This window comes from Anneissia japonica, unplaced genomic scaffold (assembly GCF_011630105.1).
Source record: "Anneissia japonica isolate Jap-2015-1 unplaced genomic scaffold, ASM1163010v1 scaffold171_len658169_cov177, whole genome shotgun sequence".
Lineage (NCBI taxonomy): Eukaryota > Metazoa > Echinodermata > Crinoidea > Comatulida > Comatulidae > Anneissia > Anneissia japonica.
Window position 1 is genome coordinate 268329 of NW_022733907.1, and position 23624 is coordinate 291952.

Genomic DNA, 23624 nt, shown 5'->3' on the forward strand with positions numbered 1-23624 from the left:
TCAAGGTTTTCCCCTCTTGAAAATTATTATAATGAATCAATGAACCCAAAGAGAAAATGTTAATTTCTAAATGGTTGGAAATGAGCTTTCCCGACTTCTGAAGTACCGTATCTTATAGCGATTTTAATTTAAGTTCTTCAAAACGGTCAGGTAATTTTTTCCCAATCCCAAAAAGAAAGGGGGGTCGGGGGGTTCTCCCCCGGGAAAATTTTTATTCCTAGAAGCGGGAAATGAGCTTCCCCTACTTAATTACTTTTAATTTCTCCAAAAATCAAGGTTTCCCCCTCTTGAAAATGATTCAATAGAACCAATGAACCCCAAAGAAAAAAGGGGTCCGAGTTCCCCCGGGAAAATTTCGATTTCTAGAATTCGGGAAATGACCTTCACTGACTTCTGAAATGTCTTTTAAATGACTTTTTAAGTTCTTCAAAATTCAATGTTTTCCCCTCTTGAAAATGGTCAGGTAAATTTTTCTCATTTTTTATTTTATGTGTGTATACATAGGCCTACATAAATAAATGAGTAGTTGCATGCGTATTCTTTTTTCCATGAATCGATAAATCCCAAAAAGAAAGGGTGATCCGGTGAAGCGGGAATGAGCTTTCCCGACATTTGAAGTGTGTTTTAATGACTTTTATGTTCTTCAAAATTCTAATTTTCTGATTGTAACATAAAAAAAAAATTTAAAAAAATCAGCTCACGGGTCCTGAAAAGGTAGGTCTAGAATTTTTTCCGGTCACACAAAAATCTCCAGACATTATTTTTTGCAAAAAAGTGGGGGGACCCGGGCCCCCCCGGTTCCGCCGGCCATGATTTGTTTTCACCGATATCCTTCTGTAACTATTGTGCAAATTGAACACTGAATAACCCACTAATAAATAGAATACACTGAACTAGAGCATACTGCCTATCATTAAATATATTGTTTTACTGGTGTTTGATATGATCGAATGATATTTTTTAGTACTGTACATAGTTCTGATAATATACTAGGCCTACTCAGACATTTAAACAGAATTGTGACATGATTTCTTACAGATTGGACTAGCCATCGGAGATATAGAGAAAATGGGAAAAATGGCGAAGTACCAGCAGCAGAAACTCATTGTTGCATTTTATATGCAATTTGAAATCACCTTCCCAATGATCAGCATCAAGTACTTCGATAAGAATTCGCTAACCGTTTTCCCGAATAAAAAGAAGAAATCGTTTTCAGAAAAGGTAATTTACAGATAGAGAATATGCAATATACTATGCAAAATAATCTTATTCATAATTGCTAATATGTTCGCAACTGTTATATTACAGATTACTGGATGGGCGGCGGCTTTATTCGGGAATATACCGGTAATTGAAGATTTCAAAAATGAAGCAAAGAACGAGCCGATAACACTACCAATTGAAGCACGTATATTCAAGCGACTTAGCGACATTGAAAAAAGGTAAGGGCATTATAAATCACGTAGTCATAATGTTTACATTCCAGCCGTATTGCTGAATTTGTCAATCAGATCCACATTTGATACTGTGGCACTCATACGAAATGTGACTGCATTCAAAAAACAAAAAACATACAAAAACAAAATACATATAGAAAAAGAAAATAAAGTTAAAATAAAAATAAACTGTATATATATATATATATATATATATATATATATATACGACTTTTCTCAACATGTAGTTTGTTATACGTCAACTTAGTATTTCACACACACACACACACACACATATATATATTTATATATATATATATATGTATATGTATATATATATATATATATATATATATATATATATATATCACATATATCACATATATTTATTTTTCATGTTTTGGCCTTATCCAGTGTAAACAACGTAACCATGGGGACTTTTAGTTTAGGCCTACTTCTACTGTTATTTTCTCAATGAGTTGGGCGTTTGGATTAGATAAATCCTTGGTTTTAGAGTGAGTTAGGCGCTATTCGTGTTTTAATTATGTTTATAAATCTTAACAAAATCATTCACCTGGTGCCGGTCGGCAGCCTGTCACTTTCGTCATCGCATTTAGCAATTTCGTAAACCCGCTGTGTTAGTAAGTAACTTTATTGCTTCTCTTTTATAACAGAGGCACAGCCGTAAAGACGTGCAACAATAACAAAATCAGTAAAAACTTAATTACTGTGATAAAATATAGTAAGAAAATACTGCGGTAGAACGAAATATAAATAAAAAAAGGGTTTACAAAATAGTAATAGAGATAAAAATAAATACTAATACTAATAATATAAGTAAGTTGGTTAATACATCACTTATACACACATACATATACACATACACACAAACATATATATACACATATACATACAGTATACATATACATATATACACATACATGAGTATTTGATGCTGCTTACTTTTTACTTATAGACTCCAGGATATCACAGAGGCTGTAACTGCCATGAACAAGGTTCAGATTCCATTAGAGGCAACATCAGACGCAATGTCAGAGAGAGCTCATGATATTCCAGATGAGGAAAGTGCAACAGCACAGGTGTTCAAATGAAAGATGAATGAATAATATCAGCAAATCATGTACTCCTGTATTGAGGGGTGGGGCCCTGGAGCAAACAAGGCTTTAAAATTTTACCAACAAGCATGTAAAATAATAGTCTAGTTGGTCTAAAACAAAACTGGACTTCAAAATAGAAGTAAACACACCCACGTCATGATGGAGCTGGGGCAGTAGGATTCAAACCATCTGAAATACTTTGTAGGCCCCCCCACCACCAACATCTTTCCAAAATTAAACTCCTGGATCTGCCCCTTGTAGTTCAAGTGATTTTAAATTACTCATGTGAAGAACAACCGAAGATATAAAAAGCTGAATTGGAAATTTTATGAAACTTGTGGAAGAAAGAAAACACAGTACATGGGTAAATTTATTTCAAAAATAAAAGACTTCCCATAGATATGTCTATAAGCATATCAACTGATAATAAATTAATGGTAATAAAAATGGTAAATAAGACTACAGTATTTTACAAGCTACATTATTGTAAAGGACAAACATAACCATGTTAGTGTACTGAACTACCTACACATCATTTAAAGATTAATTTCAATAGATAGACATGTGCAATGTAAAATGTACCCAATACCACAGCACAAAACACGTAGGGCAACCTCATTTTGCATTATTGACAGTAAATTCATCAGATTACAAATTTTCACTAACCAGTCAGTTGCAAATACTATTATTTCTTAATTCATAGAAACACATTATATCGTCATTGCGGACTTATAAAATATGCATATGCCTTAAAACTAAAAGAAAATGCATACGTTTTAGAGTTCGTACTGAGGCCAAAAATCCACAATGAAAATATAACGTGTTTAGATAACATTTTTACATAAAATACTATATAAATACTATACAGTACAAATAAAATATCTGTAGCCTAGATTATGCAAAGTTACCAGGAAAAAAATGCAGTTATTTATTAAAAACTCAATAGAGACTGGATAAGATATACAAATACAACATGGTCTGATGTGAACTCTACCTGGAGGACTGGGAGTACCTCCCTCCACTTCCCAAGCATATAACACTGAGGAAAGTTGAATTCACTGTTTAACCAAAATAATACATAAGCTTTACTATATCTCAATCAATCAACTTTAGCCATTTTGATTGTTGGGGTAAAATTGCACAGTCTGCATACAGTACACATAGATGGGGGTGAATAAAGCTTGGTTTCCATACAAGTTCTACACGCTATCGCCGAAAGCTTTTGCGCCGGAAATGCTAGGCAGTACAATGATTGCACTGAAAACACCATAGTGACAACGTAGTGATTGTATGCAACCAATCTTAGGTAGTATAATTTTCTCTGCATCTGTGTAAATTTCTCATGCACAGGGCAGCAGTTGAAATTACCAATAAAATGTTGTTATTACCTAATAAATATTTATGAAGTATAAACAAGCGTAGTCAAGCAATACTTTCATCAGTATTTGACTACAAGTGCAGAATATGTGGACACTTAAATGCCAACCACACAGGCAAAGCCATATATGCAAATGATTACCAGAGTTAAGTAATAAGGGACACTTAAACGAAGCCTAAGCTAAACAGGTAGTTTGAAAAAATAATGTTAGTTATTCCTGCAAATGTGATTAACCATAGCTCATGCAATACATTGCATATTGTGTTTGTGAGAAATCTGGCAAAAAAATCCAAGGTGGACAGACTGTCTTTAAAACGGTCCATTCCTTGTGACTTTTAGATCTAGAATTAAATCTAGTAGATTATTAACAAATTTAGCATCTAGAAATGAATTATCTTGAGTTTTCCATTTATAATTGGAATAATGTATTTTTCACTTTCACACAGATGAGTTCATGAATGTAAGATATACCGAGTACAACCTGAATTAATTTTAGCTAATGGTTAGAACCTTGTAAACATTTAAGTTGATATACAATCTGCCTGTGATTGCAGGGTTACAATATATATATATGTATATACAGGCACAAATATAATATTCAAACCTAGAAAATAAGTTTTAGACAGGTATATTTTAGAAGAGGAATGACATGCCGCATACGTATCTTGTACATACAGTAAGCGTTATATGCCCAGTTTGCGTAATGCCAGACTGTAGTTACCAAACACTGTCCCACCGGTTAGGGTAATTGTTAGGGGTTTCAGGTTTCCCAAAGTGTGTCCTGTGCCCTTACTTCAAAAGCTACAAAGATGAGGCCCTTACAATTTTTATCAACAGATTTCCTTTTGATGATTTTATTAGTTTGTCATTCAGATGGGTAATCACAATAGTTACAATGTATCCTTTTGCAGGCCTACCTGGAAGTATACAATATGTAGCTATTCTTGTCATTCACTAGATGGACATTAGGCAAACTGGGAATACAAATTGTTGTGTCACAAATCCAGTGATTGGCAAAAAAGTGTTTCAATAGACTGTAGTCTTCAATGTAGCATTTTACGAATGGGATATGGCAACTAGCCTAAATCTCAAATAGCTGAATGAATGAAAATAGAATAAAAATGCTGTCAATCTTTGAATAAAATGTAAATGTAAAGTTGATACTTTCTTACATGTAAAATTCTTAATTTATACAATTTGTCACAGCCATTACCAAATAAGAGATCACATTGTTGTATATGTGCCACAGGAATCTGTTGTTAATTGATCATCTCTTTTTCATTTCCATCCTTCCTAAAATTTTTGTATAGCCAACTTCACAATTGAAGGTTTCTGCAATAATATTGAAGGTTTGCAGCAGAATTAATCTTACAACACAATAATATAGTCGCTGCAACACTTTCTCATGTAAGCAATTGATAATTTGAAGAAAAATAATACATTGTTCTTAATGTGCTGAAGAGATCTATCAATTCACTAATTCTTCTTCCTCTATTTCTTTTTTCGAAAGCCAAATTCACAATTGATGCAGATTTAGTCTCAATAATTAAATGTATAATTACTTCATACCAGGTCCCTGGAAAGAACACTTTACGGCAGCCGGAACCAATAATTAAAGAAGTTGGCTGTCTCAGCCTTCAAAGATATTTAAAGAGTGCGTTCCGCACAGCAGCAGATCAAGATCAGAATGTGTATAGAATTGCCAAAAAAGTGACCAATCAAGACTAGTGATGCTGAGTGTTAAACTTGACTATATCTGCTGGTGAGGTCAACTAATATATAGTGTGGATAATCAATAGTCAAACTGGGACCCTAGTCAAATAGAGTATTTAATTACCCTTCATCAGTAATATCACGAATTACCCTTCATCATATCACTAGTGGACCAAAGCATCCCACTATTTAGGGACTTGAAATTGTTATTTAATCGATTTCAGAGTCTAGGAATCTGTAAAAAGTACATATTTCTCTTCCCGGCCCCCAGCTCGCCAATCATCTCTAGTTGAAAATGCCTTGTTTTTGACGGCCCAACATGGATAAAAAGTAAAATGTAATACTGGTATTATAATGGAGAATAAAGTGGTATTAAAGCAGTGCATGAAGGTTCAATACAATTTGTTTTGGGCCACAAAACAGGACAATTAGAGTTTAGAGTTTTTTTGGCTCTAAAAATTCTTATAGTTATCCAATAAAGTCATATAACCTACAAAATTGTTGCCAGATTTTGCATAACTTATATTCATAGCGAGTGTAAATATTTGTGATATTTATTATCTATGTATAAACAATTATATGTACTATATAACTGAATTTGTGATTTTAAAACAGTGATTTTTGAAGCTTTGCTGAGGCATCAGAATTGGTAATTGACCATGTAATCCATTCGTAGCGTAGGTAGGGATTTTTGTAGATCACTCTCCTTTCCTGTACATGTATTGAAATTTGATACTAATTAGGCCCTCCTATTAGTTAAAAATATGAGTTCGAGAAAGTATTCCTTTATTTTTAAAATCTTAGGCCTAGGCCTACGGTAGGCAACCTCTAGCCTCAGGGCCTAGACCAATTCTGGCTTTGCTCGGCCTAGGGCCTAGCGTAGGCCGAGTTAATAGCTAGGCCTCAGCCGATGGTCTTTTATATGATCATACCGTACAAGACCGAAATTCATCCAAAAATCTCAAAATCCTGAGTAGTTTCATCATTGAGAAAATGAAAAGAAATAATACCTTCTGGCACGTGGATGGCCAAGAGATTAAATTTACTGTAGGTTAACTTATACAAATACGTCAACCCTTGTTAAGAGTGGACGATCCCAAAAACTCGCACTGGACGAGTCTTTGAATTAATTTTACTGTTATGCAAAACAAATCGTATTGTTTGAAATTTTTGGTGCAGCCCTTGGTGTTAATCAAAATCTGAATTTGGCCCTCTGACCCATTTTTGTGCCCACCTCTGGACTACTTTACAAAAAGCGTATGAGAATATGGTGGAGGCCAGCAGGTTCTAGGTGTCAAGTAATGACTATCGAGAGCTTGGCCTCTTTAGTAAATCAATTTGACAAATTTTTATATTTCAAATAATCATGGCACGTAGATGGTATTCACAATTGAGCAGTTCATTATTTTATGTTTACTGGCCATAAACTATATAATACTAATTATTTTGTTAGTAAAGTAAGATGCGTTTTTCAACTGTTTTGCGACAGATTGGGCACTCTGACATTCGGTCTCCACAAAGTTGGCAAGTACCATGGCCACATAGAAAAATCATATTTTTCAGACGGTCGAGGCATACTGGACACAATGTCTGAGGAAGAGAATGGTAAACAAAAAATTATCCATATGAGAGCTCAAGAAGAAATTGATGTTATAAATGGCAACGTGTAAATACTATAGTGTTAGTCCTCAAAGGTTTAACATTCCATCCCAAGGACAGTAGCAAGGTCAATGGCAGCTAGGTCTTGAAATCGAACAGTCTCGCACTACACTGCGCTGATTCACCCACTAATGTCAAACCAATTATTCTCCCATTCAAGTTGATATTTTTGGCTGGCCTCTGGGGAACCTTTCTCCTTTCATGGGATAGTTTTTCAAGCCGATTACAAAATTAATTAAACTTAGGCACCAGATGGCTTTGAACTGGTGCCTTCAGTGCAAGAAGTAGGAACATTACCTCTCAGCCAAACTCTCAGAAGAACCATCCAGATCACACCAAGCAGATGGATATGGAAGAAGATTCTGAATTAGATCCACTGCTTAGATCAAAAGGCGAAGCTCTCATTAAAGCAGTCAAGTAAGGAAAATTTGTGTAGAGTTATTTTACCTGATCCTTGATATCTTGTAGCTGTTGTTGGAGTTTGATAATGTCTGCATTATTCTGGATTGTTCTAGTATTAACTGGTTTATTCTGTTGCACTGGAACAGCAGGCTGCTCAGCTGAAACACAAGTTCAAAGGTAACTCAAGTTAGGGACAGAAAGGTAACCACTTATGACAATGCTACAGACACATTTTTTAAAGAAGAAACATGGCTGCTTCTTTCTCAATAAAATTTTAAAATGTGAGTGAAGAAATTTTAGTTAGGATGAAGACCACACTTTTATTTTGGAAAAATTTTTTTACTGTATATTAAATCTAAGGCATATATAGAATAATCAAAATGCGAGATAATTGTGCTATCTATGGTAAGTGAATTCAGTGAATCCAAATTAATTCTCTATGGAAATTTGGAGAAAATACTTGTATTTGTTGGAGAGGGCTGGGACACATTGAGGAAGGTGGTATAATAGTTTAGGCAACATTGACATACGATTGGAGGAGTGATATTAAAAGAGTAAAATAGTTCTTACACCTATTTTTTTTCAAGAATTTTGCCAAGTTGTCAAATCGGAAAAAAAACAACTTGAAGAGCCTCTTCTACCTTACTTCTATATATAAGATATATACATTACATATAAAATACAGTGTGGTTTCTCACACACACACAAACACAGTAATTACAGAAAAAAAAGAACAAAAAAAAAAGATGAACAATTGCTTTAAAAGCTGAATAAATATTGAAAACAAACACACTAAAAACGTAGCCTCTCCCTGTAGTGAAAGTTTTCTCTGGTATAAATGTTAAAATCTTTTAATTTTATACTACTATAAGCTGCTTTGACGCATTGCCCTTTATGAATAGGCACATCCTTATTTTCCATCCTTATGTTCCATGCACATGTGATCTTTTGTTCTATTTTACCACTGTTCTATTCAATTTTATAACACACCTAAATAGATTCATGTCATTTGATTGGTGGATTTCCTATCATGTGACATTGGTTATTTACCCCATAGTTCCACCATGCATTTTTATTTCCATCCATGCATTTTCTTTTCACCCGTTTTTTTCCCATTGCACGTCTTCAACCTACAGTAATACAATCTTTTGATTGGTTAAAAAGATGCAGGACCGTTCCATTTGGAAAAATGGTAGATTCTTTTCAGAAAATATCTAAATAAAAGAATCTCCATAGTAAAAAATGTAGATTTTTAAAATAAGATATCAAATGACAAAAATCTATTTAAGGTGTGTTATTTAACAAAAATTGAATGTTATTTACTCATGCAATGGTAAGAATATTTTCATTCGTTGAAAGATTGATTGTTCCATTCGAAAAGGTGGAAGTCACATGAAATAGTCAATCTTTGAACTCATGAAAATATTTTGTACTCATAAACATTCATTATTTGTATCGCTAAAATGAGCCCAATCTACGTTGGGCTCGATCGTCTGTGTGAATTCTGTATGTTGAACAGTACTGTAGGTGACAATCAGGCTTATTTCCAGACGATCAGGCCTAACTGGTTTAGAGGATTGGACTCACATTAAAGTGAAGACAATTTGAGAATTATCAATAAATTCTGCATGTAGGGGTAGAATTAAAACAAATTACTTTCAATACTCCAGCTTATTTTCCCACCACCAATAAAAGTGATATATGTAACACAGGTCTGCTCGAGTATGGGTGTAAAATAAAGGATCACCCGAGTTTGTTTGGTAAGACACTGCAGCATTCAAGTTTGGTTGCTGACTAATTGCATTTTGGAGAATGTTTTAATGAAATTGTATTGGTCTAAACTGCGACAAGTTTGAAATGCTTATAGCGTTAAAATGAACACAAATTGTGTTAAACTGATATTTAATTAACAGTTTATCACATTAATAAAATGAAGATAATTCCAAATTAAATTGAATCTCTGATTTTGAATATTCAAACACAAATATTGAAATTTCATGTAAACTGATGGGAATTATGGTAGTATAAAATGCAAATGTACTGAATAATTAGGTATTAATTATGTAAAAGAATAATTAGCATAATCACGTCTTTTTGTTATCTTGCATTCTGCCAAGTTTGAAATTTATCAGACTAACCAAAACTTTAGTTCTTGCATAACATGCTACCACACAGACCAACAGATGAACCATGATGAATAAACAACCTTCTTTTCCAAGGTAAACTGTCTTCAATAACGACAGAACTGCTAATTTTGCTTGGCCTTTGGCATGCTCATGTCACTACCAGATATCCTAATTCACACCCTACTTTACTCACTGCACTCAAGTTTTTTGGTGAATAACTTATGGCAAGCAACCACCCTAGAGATCAACAAATGTTTTTTTCCAACAAATACATATTTAAAATGTACTGATAGCAATGTCTTTTTTTCCAAATACAAAAAAAAAACAAAAAAAAACAAAACCAGGTAGTAATAAATCAAGAATGAAACCAAATAGACTGAGTGAGATTCTTTTAATTAAGATAAGAAAGTGAATGTTATGTGAAATTAAGAAATTTGGAAAATAGCCCAACATGCCATACCACAAGGACCCAGCTTATGACTTGCACAAATTACTACTTTCACATTACAATCATTCTGCATGTGAAATTTGAAAACAAAACTGGATGTTAGATTTTAACAAACATATTCACAAGAGATAACCTTCATCGCTAAATATAAAGATGGTGAGTTTATCAGTGAGTCATATATCAAAAGAAAGCGCAACAAATTTTTAAAATGACCAGAACAAAGACAACCCTAACATGGGAAAAGGAAAAATAGGGCACATAACTAAAAACAACAGGCTGACATTAATTGTAAGTTTCTGTTTCAACCAAATGTTTGATTTTGGCAAGTACATTAATACTGTACATTACAAGTGGCTTCAAATCTAATGCAATGTTTTTGGTTAGTTTCCTGATACAAAAAAAAAAACAATAAAAACTCTTTCTGTATTAGACATTTAAACTTTTCAGCCTAATGCTGCCTTCTGTAATTGTAATAATGTCAAATGTAGCATTTCATATTTGTATTGAATCTTAGCCTTGCAGGTCGCTTGTGTTCTTGGGTAACACCCTTTATACAGTAAATGTTTGTCTCTCTGTCCAAGCTTGTAAAAATGGGTACGGGCATACGCTGGAGACTGGAGAGGTAAACAGACTCGCTGTGAGGAGGAGAAGTCTGGTCGAACGCTTATGAAAAAGGGATGAGCAAACCAGACCTGCACAGATTTGAATACCTAAAAGGTGTTTAAAAGTGTGCATAATAATAATAGTTACCTTGACCTCCACAGCATACAACAAATGGTACAGTCTTATCAATGGTTTCTCGGCACTGCACACATTTCTTCATCAGATTGGCACAGCTGCTGCAAGCACACATATGTCCACATGGCTTGAACAACACAGAAGCTTTCTTATCGGAGCAGACCACACACTCTTCAATCTATTAAAACAATTTAAAAGAAAGTTAAATAAACTTTATCTTGCAAGAACAGGCGAGATTAAGCATCTACATTTATTTTTTAATTTTTTAATTTTTAGTACTTTCCTGTTACAAAAAAAAAAAAAGTTAGTTTCCTGTTACAAAAAAAAAAAAAAAAAAAAACTCTTTCTGTATTAGACATTTAAACTTTTCAGCCTAATGCTGCCTTCTGTAATTGTAATAATTTCAAATGTAGCATTTCATATTTGTATTGAATCTTAGCCTTGCAGGTCGCTAGTGTTCTTGGGTAACACCCTTTATACAGTAAATGTTTGTCTCTCTGTCCAAGCTTGTAAAAATGGGTACGGGCATACGCTGGAGACTGGAGAGGTAAACAGACTCGCTGTGAGGAGAAGTCTGGTCGAACGCTTATGAAAAAGGGATGAGCAAACCAGACCTGCACAGATTTGAATACCTAAAAGGTGTTTAAAAGTGTGCATAATAATAATAGTTACCTTGACCTCCACAGCATACAACAAATGGTACAGTCTTATCAATGGTTTCTCGGCACTGCACACATTTCTTCATCAGATTGGCACAGCTGCTGCAAGCACACATATGTCCACATGGCTTGAACAACACAGAAGCTTTCTTATCGGAGCAGACCACACACTCTTCAATCTATTAAAACAATTTAAAAGAAAGTTAAATAAACTTTATCTTGCAAGAACAGGCGAGATTAAGCATCTACATTTATTTTTTAATTTTTTAATTTTTAGTACTTTCATCTAATTAATAGAAAAAAAATAGGGTATGTTGAACGTAGACAAAAAAAAAAGGCCTTTGTGAAACAGGTAAGCTAAAATCCCAGGACAACATGCTAGTTTCATTACACTTTACAAGCTCTTCTCAGGGGTGAACTGTGCCTAGACACAAAGGTAGCCTAAAGCCAACCATGTGGCTAGTATACATGAAATTCAATCTTTATTTGTCAAACACTGTAAAAATATTCGGTTTGAAATACTGACTGTTCACAGTTTAAAATACAGTATTCACATTGATAAAATGACATACACTATAAAACAGAAATACATACATCACAGCATAAAATGTTAAAGTATAAAGGTAAAGGTTAAAATCGTAAAAGTAAATTGGTGTAAGAAAAAAAGTGTGTATTAAAATGAATTTCAAACGTATAAAATGTATAAAGTTTCTACAGAGGCCTAATTATTTTTACCAAAATTGCATTAAATTTCCTCATAAGACTTTTGAATTTCTTACCATGTTTGTCTTCCACCTCATAAAAAAAATCAAATAACCAGTTTTGCTAAATGAACGGTGCTGGTAAAGAGGGTGAATATTATCTGACATAACTACTTTGAATTTCTTATTTATGGCACTGTGTACAGCACCATCATTATTCTTTTTAGCTGTCTTACTTTTCCTGCTAATTTTCGTTTCATAAGTTTATTAAACCAAACTATTGCACTAAAGGTTAAAACTGATAAAATTACTGATTCATAAAATCTGAGACAACTAAAACATCACCATGAATCTATTGCAAACATGGAATTTCTTCATATGCCTATTTTGTTTAATTTCACCCAAAATTCTACAGGATTTGCCACGTTACTTTTACAAACATATACATGAAGTGGTTGATGGAATACACACCTTAGTACGGGATTGCACCTGCTCTTTGCAGACTAGACACTTCTTTACACGTGGTGAGCACAGTGAACATGTAGCAATGTGTCCACATGGTCCAAATATGGTGTCGCGCTTCATATCAGAGCATACCATGCATTCATCTAATGAATCTTCTTCTTGGTGTACAAGATTGTTACTTTGTTGTACAGGAGTATTGCTATGACAATGAAAATTTTATTTTCATTGAAAATCAATGGATAAATCATAAATCATTCAATAATCATAAATAACAATATTTTAGCAGTCAAAGAAAAGGGAAAATTCTAGAAGCATTCTACTTCTAAATGGAACACCCCATTACTAAATCAACATATCAAAATCAATATTGTAGTTTAACAAAAATCGATAGCTACATAATAAAGTTCCCATATTAATAAAAATGGGCTAGCACAATAAAATAATTCATCAAAACCAAAATATAAAGGTGGTGGATCCAGTAGTTCAAAATGGAGTGGGGGGGGGGGGGGGAAGCCAATTGGTCTAGATAACCTCATCTCAGTTACAAAGTTTTAAGTCTATGGAACTTTCTAGGTGGCCACAAAAAATGACTAACAATTTTAATGTAATTAATATTCCTCTTATCCCATTTTGGTACTTTTGAATAATTTAGTGGGGGGCTCGGCCTGAATCCCTCTATGAATAATAACTCACAAAATTAATCGTAAAGTCTTTATTGGAAAAACATTAAAATAGTCTTACCTATATTTCTCTTTGTGGCATTTTTTCAAAGCTTTACAGAGATTTGGGTCTGGACACAAGTCTAATGGGGACTGTCCCTTCTTATTTTTGACATTGAGGTCAGCACCATTTGCTGCCAGGAAACAAGCTATAGAGGCACTGCTCTTTTTATCAGTTCCTTGTGTGCTCAATCCCATCAATAACTGGAAAATAATCACGATTATTTGTCAGTATATAGATACTTAACATTTCTTAGAGCTATCATTAACAATCACTTATAGTCTCTCCCTCATAGTAAACTATTAAGAAAATTCAATTTACATGATTTAACATTTCTGATGCGTTTGCATTATACTTTATTGATATACATTCTTAAGAAAAAAAATACATGGATATTTAAAAATAATTGTATTATTCTGATTATTAAAAACTAATAAAAGAAATAATTATATGGAATTAAAAATTAAAACTTCAATTTGTAGAGTATTTAGATTTACAATAACTTCCAGATCAAATAAATGTCACAGTTGGCAATGTGGTCACTGTTTAATTCGTTTTTACAATTTTTTATATAATTATGTTACTGTATGTTGCAATTGTTTTTATTTATGTTTTGCTCTTTGATTTTGAGACACTATGTGTCACTGATCAAGGCACATTTCAAATAATGATGCAACATAATTATATTCCATAATGTCTCATGACAGGCAAAATATTGTCTCCCAGCAAGTACTGTAAGTGCAACAGTCTTTTATATAAGTTTATTATAGAATAACAATGCTGTTAACACACAGTGCTCTGTAATAAAATATCGCATTCCCTTCATATCCTTACCTAAAGTATTGTATTTTGTTCCCATGCCTACCGTGGGCATTACACTACACACACAGGAACATAAGTTGCTGTGTTGGGGACATATGTTGACTTGCAATAGAGGATAGAAGTCAAACTATATTTTAAGCAGTTTCTTGTTATTCTGTATTCCGATCAAAATAATACCCCCCTAAGAGGTTTGGGGGCATGCCCCACAGGTTTTTTGGGCAATCAATTTTTTTTCTTTCTTTCTTTTTTTTTTTTTACCTTCCAAAAGGGGGCGGGTGCCAGGGCCACCCCCCCACCCTTGCAAATTTTCCCCTGGTATACATTATACATAAGCGTGTTAACTCTATTTTTAGTATCTCTTCTTGATCTAATATTTTTCTATAAGATTCTATAAGATTCTCTTCTGATTCTAATTCTTCTCTGTTCTAATCATTCTTCTAATATCCTTCTAATCACTTTCTTCTAACAATTTTCTTTACGTAATTTCATTTTATATATATGTGGGACCAAATGGGAGGGGCTATATCAATTCCAAGAAGATAGTCAATGTCACACTGACTCATCAACTACCCGGTTGGGACTCATCAGCTACCCGGCTAAGACTCATCAACTACCTAGTTATATAGCCTAGTAACTTCCTGCAGTTGATCATAAAATAGGGCTGTAATGTAACTGTTGCTACCAATGTGGTTTTCCGTGGAATTTATACATGACGTACATTAATAGTATAAGCTAATAACTTTATTGTGAGATATTCATATTGAGGAAATATAATGAACATAGGTCACCTTCCCTACATCTTGCATATCTTGAAGTTGTCGTAGTTGAGAGAGCGTATGGTGGCGTAGTGCTTCATGTAGAGGAGTGTCTCCATCTTTGTCTGGTATGTCAAGCTTACTACCAGCTCTTACAAGAAGCTACAAAAAGATATAATTTAATAATCACACAGCTAGAATACATGAATTTATTAATTTTTAGGGATGGGTCACTTAGTGGAATCGACTTACTATTGAGAATGAGTAAAAGTTTTATGTCTTGTCTGTACTAAAGTATACAATACTGTCACATTTTTATGCTAATTACTCAGTTTAACAATTAGGGACAGTATGCTGGTTTTGGGAGGGCAAACCTCGTAAGTGCACATTTAGTAGCATGAATGTGAAATTAGCAAACATTGCTATTGCCTAATGATAGAAACCTACCCTGACAATCTGAGTATGTTGTCTTTCAACGGCAAGATGAAGTGCTGTCTGCTGGTTGACATTCTGTATGTCCATGTTTGCTTTGCCCTGCAAAAACACAACATTTTCAAAGTTTATTATTGCTGAGAGACTGTACATACAATAACACACTTCTTTCACCAACAAATTTTTTATATTGCATTTTAAACTTCTATGTTTGATCTATAGTTCGAAAATAAACATAAATAAAAAATGGATTGAGAGGGTTGATGACCCTACATTACTTGTTCAGGAATAGTTTGGCCTGAATAGACAAATATTAGAGAGCTTTCGTTATGATAGTATAGTACATACTCCAAGTATCAAAATGAGTGCATTTTGATACTTTGTGTGTGTATTATACTATCTTATCCAAGATTAATCAATTGACCTTTTAGCTTTTGTTACCTCGTTTGAGAACCAATCCGGTGAGAAAACTTCCCGTTCTTGGTATCGGTCTCGTTAAAAAATATAGTGAGCTTTTGCTATCCCATATCGCATTCACCGAGAACCAAACTCTTAGTGGTAGCACAGTCTGTTTCTATGGCCGTGGCACGCACTTTGGCCATTTAATGGTACAGAATGTCTAGGGCCTAGCCTAGGAAGAAATGCATTGATTATGTAAACATCTGCGAAAAATTGAATTTGAGTGAATTTGTAATCATTATGAACTATGATGATTTACCCAAGGCAGTTTCATAATCATCTAATACAGGAAATAATCAAATTTCATGAAAATGTTGCAAATACATTAAATTCTCGATTCATCGCCCGGGATTACGAAAGCTCTCTTTTATTGAAATTGTATTTGAAGATAAATACCAGTTTCGTAAACGAATAAAAACCAAGGATAACCCATGAAAGTCTGAAGAAGACTAATTTTCAGTGATTGGGCAGTACCAATAATCAAGTGCCAAGCTTAACCCGTACTTACTCTCTAAGGTACTTTACTTGTACATAATTTTTATACTGTTTAGCACTGTAATCATTTTTGGAAATGTGCTTTATAAATCATTTTATTATCATTTAATACAAACCTGATGAACCAAGAGTTCAGCAACTTCCACATGGTTGTTGAGGGCAGCAAGGTGGAGTGCTGTGTAGCCGTCATCTTTCTTCTCATCCACAATCCATGGTCTTGGTAACTGCGTCAACAAAATACGCATTGCACTGCAAAACAATTTTAAAAGTAATAAGTATACATGAATGAATGATTGGAATTGATAAAATGCAATTGTTTTAAACATTTCTAGGAAAATAAAGAATATATAGTTAGTGTTTCTGAGGAAGTAAAGGAGAAATCAAAGAAAATTTTGCATTAATCATTGGGAAAGAAAAAAATAATCATTGAAACCACAATTGCATATTGTACACATAATAATAATTTTTCTGCAAAATGTTTTAAAAAGCAATGTAGCTGATGCCTTGTCATTCGCAACATTTAGTCCTACAAGTAAAACCAAATTGAAGTGGTAAGATTGATTCTGTTAAGGAAAAAAAAAACATTAAAAATTAATTAAAATTCATCAAGCATGGCACATTCCATAATATATAATGTTATATACTACAATCAATTGCATAAAATGAGATACAAGGTATTAATAATAAATAAGATTTGTATAGCGCTCCTACTCATTTACAGGAATGCTCAAGGCCAATGTATCTCTTAGTTTAAAAAAGCCTCAGTTGATCAAATCTCAATGTTTTTATCACATTCCAAACAAGTATGAAATTACAATACAAAACAAAATATACACTACAGGTAATAAAAAAAAAATTATAAAATACAATTAAAAAATAATTTCAAAATATGTCAGTGTTATCACTACAGTAATATTGCATACAGTAGAATTTTGAAGTTTGGGTTTATAGATGTACATTGATAAATGTTTTCCTTTCTCAAAGAAATTGTTTTAAAATGAATGAAAACATCTTTAACAATATAGTTCACACATTTCCATTATGATAAATGCTATTTGGGTAAACTTACCAATTGAGAATTATTATCACCTGCAAATGTGTGCAAATGATTCTATACTTACACTTCTGGACCAGAGAAAACAACTTTTATGTTGCCTGCTATCATACAGGAAAAGGGCATGTACATCATTTATTGAGTCTACATTTGTTGACATCATCGTTATCCTTATTATCTGTGAATGACCTCTAAAATGAGTAGAGTATACTGTACTTGTACTATTGGCAACTGTAAAATTGTGGAGAAAAAAAAAATGTAACCAACAAAATATTCCAAAATGTCAAATTGCATCAAGGTATACGTAACTGTAGGAAAATAACCCATAACTGCAGCATCATTGTGCTGAATTGTGTATTTGCATGGTCTGTGACTACCTAGCAACCGTAAAGAGGCGCTTATTATAGTAGCTACATGTTCACATCATTCCACAACAACAGGGGCTGAAATAAACCGTAGCATTAGGGTAACCCCTTACTCTTCCAAAAGATGCAATGGGTTCTTTAAAGTGCACACGAGCCAAGTGTATACACTGGGCCTCCATTTTAAGTTTTTTATCCGAGAAGACTTGGTTATTAACCGAACCCTGGGCAAGGAATGGCTGGAACCAGCAAAGACGTTAAAGCTATAGCTAGCCGCGCCCCTGCCATAACCAGTCAGTGCTGCAACTACCAACGACAGTCATACGATGGTCGTACGACGAATCTAACTCCGCTCTGTGTGAGTGCTAGACAACGCAACGCCGTCGGCTAATTGTCGGTGACAGTCTGAATGGATCGTCATTAAAAATGATCTGTTGTGCGCGATTCGTGGTGTTGCGTTCAGTATAGAATCGCGTCGGCCAACGTCCATCAGCCACAGCAAGTGCCCAGCTTAAAATGCAGAAGAAAGTGCACTCTTTCATGGCGGTGGGGTGGAGATCAAAATATTGAGACTTCTGTGACTAAAGGTCTTTGAATGTGTAAACTTTTAACAAATTTCAACCATGGAGGATAAAAGCAAATGTACATTACAATTTTAAAACTGTTGTTGTATCAAGAAAATTATACAGACACTGTTAAGAATGTCCAGCCTATCAAATTTTATTTGACAAAAAACTGTTGTAGGTCTATACAGTATATAGTGATGATGTGCCTACATATGGTACTGATATGATGACTATATTCATGACTATATATGGGCATGTCACATGTTTTTGTCAGGTAAAATTTGATAGTGTGAACAGGGCTTTAAACTAGCTCTTGTCCATACCATCATGTTTTGTGGAAAATACAAGTGTTGTGGCCAAATGACATGATGTATACATAGGCAAATCAAAGAGGTTTAAAGAAAGGAAAAACAAATTCACATCATTTTAAATTGAATTTAAATTATTTCAATACAATTTTGTTAATATGCATTGTTGCTGGTAAGTGTTAATTATATGAATAATTTTAATATTAAAAAAAAAAAGTACTTGAGCATTTTTAAAATTAAGCCTTGAACAAACGAACAAACTGATGATGAGCATGCTTGACATGATGCATGGCAGATGCATGGCAAATATCTGAATAATTTAAATATACTGAAAGAAAGTAAACAGTTCTTGAGGATTATAAATTTAAGCCTTGAACACAACAATGGGATTAAAAGCATGCTTGCATGTGAATTAATTTTTCCTGGACTCACAGGTACAGATTAACATTATGGGATAACATAATGTAAACATTGTCAACTGAGCAGCTCGGCTAATCTGATGGTAGCCACTGTGTGTGCGCTGAACCGTTGACATCTCTAGGTTCCCGGTTCAATTCCTATTGCTGCCTCTCCTTGTGTTTCAGCTGGAGGGCTGAAATACAAGTTACTAGCACACCGCCATTCGGATGAGATGTTTAAGCTGTTGGTCCCGTGTGCATTTATGGCCCATGTGCACGTTCAAGAATGCAGTACACTCTTCGGAAAAGAGTAGGGGAATGTCTCCCGGTGTATCGCCACCAGAAGGACTTCACTCTTCTTCTAGACTTTCGTGGGCTATCCTTGGTGTTCACACCAAATAAATCCAATCCAAAACGCTAAACAAAATTATCAATTAACTGTATTTTAACATTAATCCTGTTATCATTGAGATTTGTTTATGTTTAGTTTAGTTTTGTTTACCTATATGTTTTATTGAGAGTAAAATGTTTCAGGTCTTCAATATTGTAAAAATAATGTCGTATATTTCACCAAGGTAATTCCAGAACAATAATTATGTAAACCAGACATACCTTGAAAATAAAATACTTAAAAAATACGAACTCTAATGATCAATACAAGAAAAACAATGAATACATTTTGATGTACCTTTTTCATAAAAAAATATTAGTATTACAATTTAAAGGGTAAAAATAAAAGTGACGTTATTACATAATTAAATGCAACTTTGTATGTTTTATATCATATACACATGCAGTAGTTTTTTATGGATGGTCTACATAACAGTTAAGTGTCATGCCTAAGAAATAATCTTAAAATAATTTTTTTATTTCATAAAAATGGCTAAAAAAATTCTGAATATTATAGTTTCTTGATTGATTTGAATAATTTGTTTATAATATTTCTAGTTTTACATGATTGATGTATATTTTAAATGTCTTTTTATTGTTGTTATATTTGTAAATACAAAACCTTTGGTGCTACAGTATTTTTATTGTTTTTATTAAGCAAAATAAATATGTAGTAAACTTTACTAAATAAATTAAGTAACAAATTCTCTAATTATTTAATTGTCTATAGTAGCTCAATTCTGCTTTACATTTTCAAGGTAAAGTTTCCATAGTTTTCAAAATTTCCTAAATGTAATAAATCCTTTTTGTCTATTTTTAATAAAGAAACAAACAGAATATACGTTGTATGACACTGTATATGGATTAAGGAAGAGACAGGTCCAATTGTTGTTTATGCAGCCACTAGGAAATGAATGATATCCCATATTATTAATCACAAGGAAGACAGACAAAGACTCTCACAACAAGCATTCAACTAATTTCCAAAAACATAATTGGCAAAATCCTATTCTCACAAAGGTACACACAATATAGCCTTGTACTGTAAGACAAGAATGAATTTAGTGAAAACATGAAAGTAGAATATGTTTTGAGGCTAACATAGAAAACGAATATAGTTTTAACTCCAATAAGATGTTACAATTTTAAAATTATTTTGAATAGCAACTGTACTTTATTAAGCTTTAGAAATACTTTGTTCCCGTTTGCTTCTACAATACCATCTTGGCCATATAAGGCCAGTAGCGGCACCATAAGGGAAAGTGGAGCGAAACCTCTCTTTCTCAGAACAGCTTTAAACATCTCCAACTTGCCCAGTTCTTATAGGCACCAGGGGATTAGCCCTCCCGGGCTACACCAGTGCTTCGCCCCTAGACTGCACACTCTATAGCTTCCGTTGAGAATTGTTGAACAGATTAGCCTCATACAGTATAAAATTAAATTAGGATTAAAGTTAATAAAAGATCATGACTAGGAAATAACTTATAATTTTACATTTTGAGTCTTTTTTGATTTGTTAGTTGCATAAAATAAAATTAAGATGAAACTTGAGTGTATGCCTTACCACTGACTGCATGGTGAACTAAATGTAGATTGTGTTTTGTAAATACATAGCCAAATTAAATATCCCAAACAAAATACATTTGGCAAAGCTCAATCATACTGACCGAGACTGCCTGTCTATAGTGTCTGCTTCTACCTGGTATTGGATGATAGCAGCCATTTAAACTTAGCAGGAGGATACAATCTAGCATTTAATGTAAATAAGTACACCTTAACTATTAAATCAATTTCAGGCTTCTCATAATATTCAAATGATATGCCACGGTTAAGTACATCAGCATGATGCTGGTAAGATAACTTCAGCCAACGATTATGCACATAATGACCAATTGCGATAAATCAGTGCACTGAGAATAATGCTATGCATGCAATCGCTACTCTGCCTCACATGTATTTTTCATTCATGAACTAAATGAATGCATATGACCTCCAAGCTATGGAACTGTCAGTGAGACAACACGAAAATGATTGTAGTGGAAGCGATTACATAATTATTCCCATGCTTGAATTCACAACATTTCAATGTATGTAAACTGTATATATATATATATATATATATGATCTTTTTTTTTTCTTTGTCATTACCAATATTTGTTTTTGTTAATTTAATTTAATTTATTCATTATTACCTGAATATATCTATCTGATTCTGAATCTGAAAAAGTTTTTTTACTTGAATGATCGACAATTGATAAATATGGTATAGTAATATATAATTATGGCAGATAACAATGATTACTAGGGTTATGATATTATCATAATTTATTACTTGATTACCACCAGATTATATTTTTTAATATGATAAAGGCCATACAGATTAAAGTACGAGCAAAATATATGTATAGTGTACATAATTACCATGGTTATTTTGTTGGAAATAAATGAAAGCCTTTGACTAAGATTTGGTGTCTGTATCTATACACTCATCTCAACCTTCCTTTCATTTTTTTGACTTCCTTCCTCAATTGAAACCTGTTGTTTACCACATTACCCAAAATTTAACTTCATAATTTAAACAAATTACATTGTAATTGTTCTTTAATTACCTACATCCTATATTGACTTACTGGTAGTTATATTTGCTAAATATAGATTTGTATTGCATATCAAAACCTAAAATGGGTATTTCTACTTCATGTACTATATCTCTCCAATACTTCAATTCCTTATTATATGTTTTGTAGTGATTGACCATCAATTCATTCGCTTTAAATAAACCTAGAATATAAATTTAGAAATTGAAGGAATTGGGAATTTTTTGTTTTAAACATTTCTTTTTGAAATCTCTTATATTGCGAGTGGTTTTCTGATTTAAAAAAAAAGAAGAGGGTTTAATGTTGTACATCAGGCAAGTCAACAATGCTTTTTAATTGGAAACAGCCATGTAAATATTTGGTTGATTAATGTTGGTGTAAAGATGTCCTTGGTAACATATATATACAAACAGTTATAATCCAAATCATACAATGAATAAAAACCAGATGAATCAACACATAAGGCCAAGTAAAAATAAAGTAGTTTCTCGTCCTAATATTTTGAAAAAAGAAGAGGGCATTTTTTAATTTTTTATTCCGAGATGGCAAATTGAAAATGGTTGATAAAGAAACAGCTACTACTTTCTCACTTTTACCTAGTAGAAGCATTGAAAGCAAAATAAAAGAACTAGACATGATTTATACTATATGTATCCCCAACCACGAACATTCGAAGATGAATTTTGCTGATGCGAGTTAGCCAGATTTTCATAAACTTGGTAAATTAAAGGGAAAAAAATTGTTGAGGCAGAGAAAATTGGTGCGCGAGGGGACGAGAAACTAGTAATTTCTTTCATTTGGCCTAACATAAGCTACATTGTTCTGCGAGTTGAGTCAACACATGGATATCCTTATTAGTGTTGAGGAAGCTCCTATTTGCACCATAAATGGATTAGTCCAATTGATCATCGCTACTGTGCACTACCAACTCAACAGGCTCATTCCATTCCAAGTAGGGATTTATACAACAATTTACTTTTTGTTTTATCAGAAGAAAAAATGCAGTTATATAACTTGCCCTACTGTACAAGTAGTAAATAAATAGTAATAGTAATAGTAGTAAGTAGTAGTAGTTAGTAAATTTAAACTGCATGCAGCACAGTTATTGATACAAAACACATTTTCCATTACTAAATATTATAGTATTCATCCAACTCACTGTAGTACATGCTGAGCACTGGGACACACCTTTGCAACATATTGGCAACTACTCAATTGTTCTTCCAGATGCTGAACATTTATAAATGAGTTAATTATAAATAACAAGCTGTTGGAAGAAAGGATTTATGCATGCAACAATGCACTTGAAAACTCAAATTATCAACTTTTTAAAAATTAAGAACCAATAAAATTTTGCCCAGGCTCAGTGTTCTTATTTTTTTGCCGATTTCAGGCTTAAAATTTTGTTCTTATTTTAAAACAT

At 33.2% G+C, this 23624-nt stretch overlaps 2 protein-coding genes across 3 annotated transcripts in view; one reads left to right on the forward strand and one right to left on the reverse strand.

The window, feature by feature from the left end:
* The window catches only part of LOC117116257 (transient receptor potential cation channel subfamily A member 1-like), a 17633-nt gene extending 14386 nt beyond the window's left edge, over positions 1-3247 (forward strand). The window contains exons 8-10 of the mRNA XM_033260257.1: positions 1039-1221; positions 1309-1442; positions 2413-3247. Of these exons, the coding sequence (XP_033116148.1) occupies positions 1039-1221; positions 1309-1442; positions 2413-2548 (453 nt within the window). The 3' untranslated portion in view covers positions 2549-3247. The remainder of the gene's footprint in view (positions 1-1038; positions 1222-1308; positions 1443-2412) is intronic.
* A 112-nt stretch (positions 3248-3359) lies between these two features.
* LOC117116258 (E3 ubiquitin-protein ligase MIB1-like) lies at positions 3360-17990 on the reverse strand. Of its 2 annotated transcripts, XM_033260259.1 has the most exons (8): positions 16643-17956; positions 15588-15674; positions 15174-15302; positions 13585-13766; positions 12850-13042; positions 11697-11856; positions 7752-7864; positions 3360-7235 (listed from the first exon to the last, which is right to left on the reverse strand). In XM_033260259.1, the coding sequence occupies exons 1-8, from the start codon at positions 16850-16852 to the stop codon at positions 7095-7097; spliced, it is 1215 nt and encodes a 404-aa protein (XP_033116150.1). In that variant the 5' UTR covers positions 16853-17956; the 3' UTR covers positions 3360-7094. The 2 variants fall into 2 exon arrangements, with proteins under 2 accessions (XP_033116150.1, XP_033116149.1); XM_033260258.1 differs by lacking the exons at positions 3360-7235; positions 7752-7864 and having other exon boundaries at positions 11628-11856; positions 16643-16775; positions 17648-17990.
* Positions 17991-23624: the final 5634 nt, after the last annotated feature.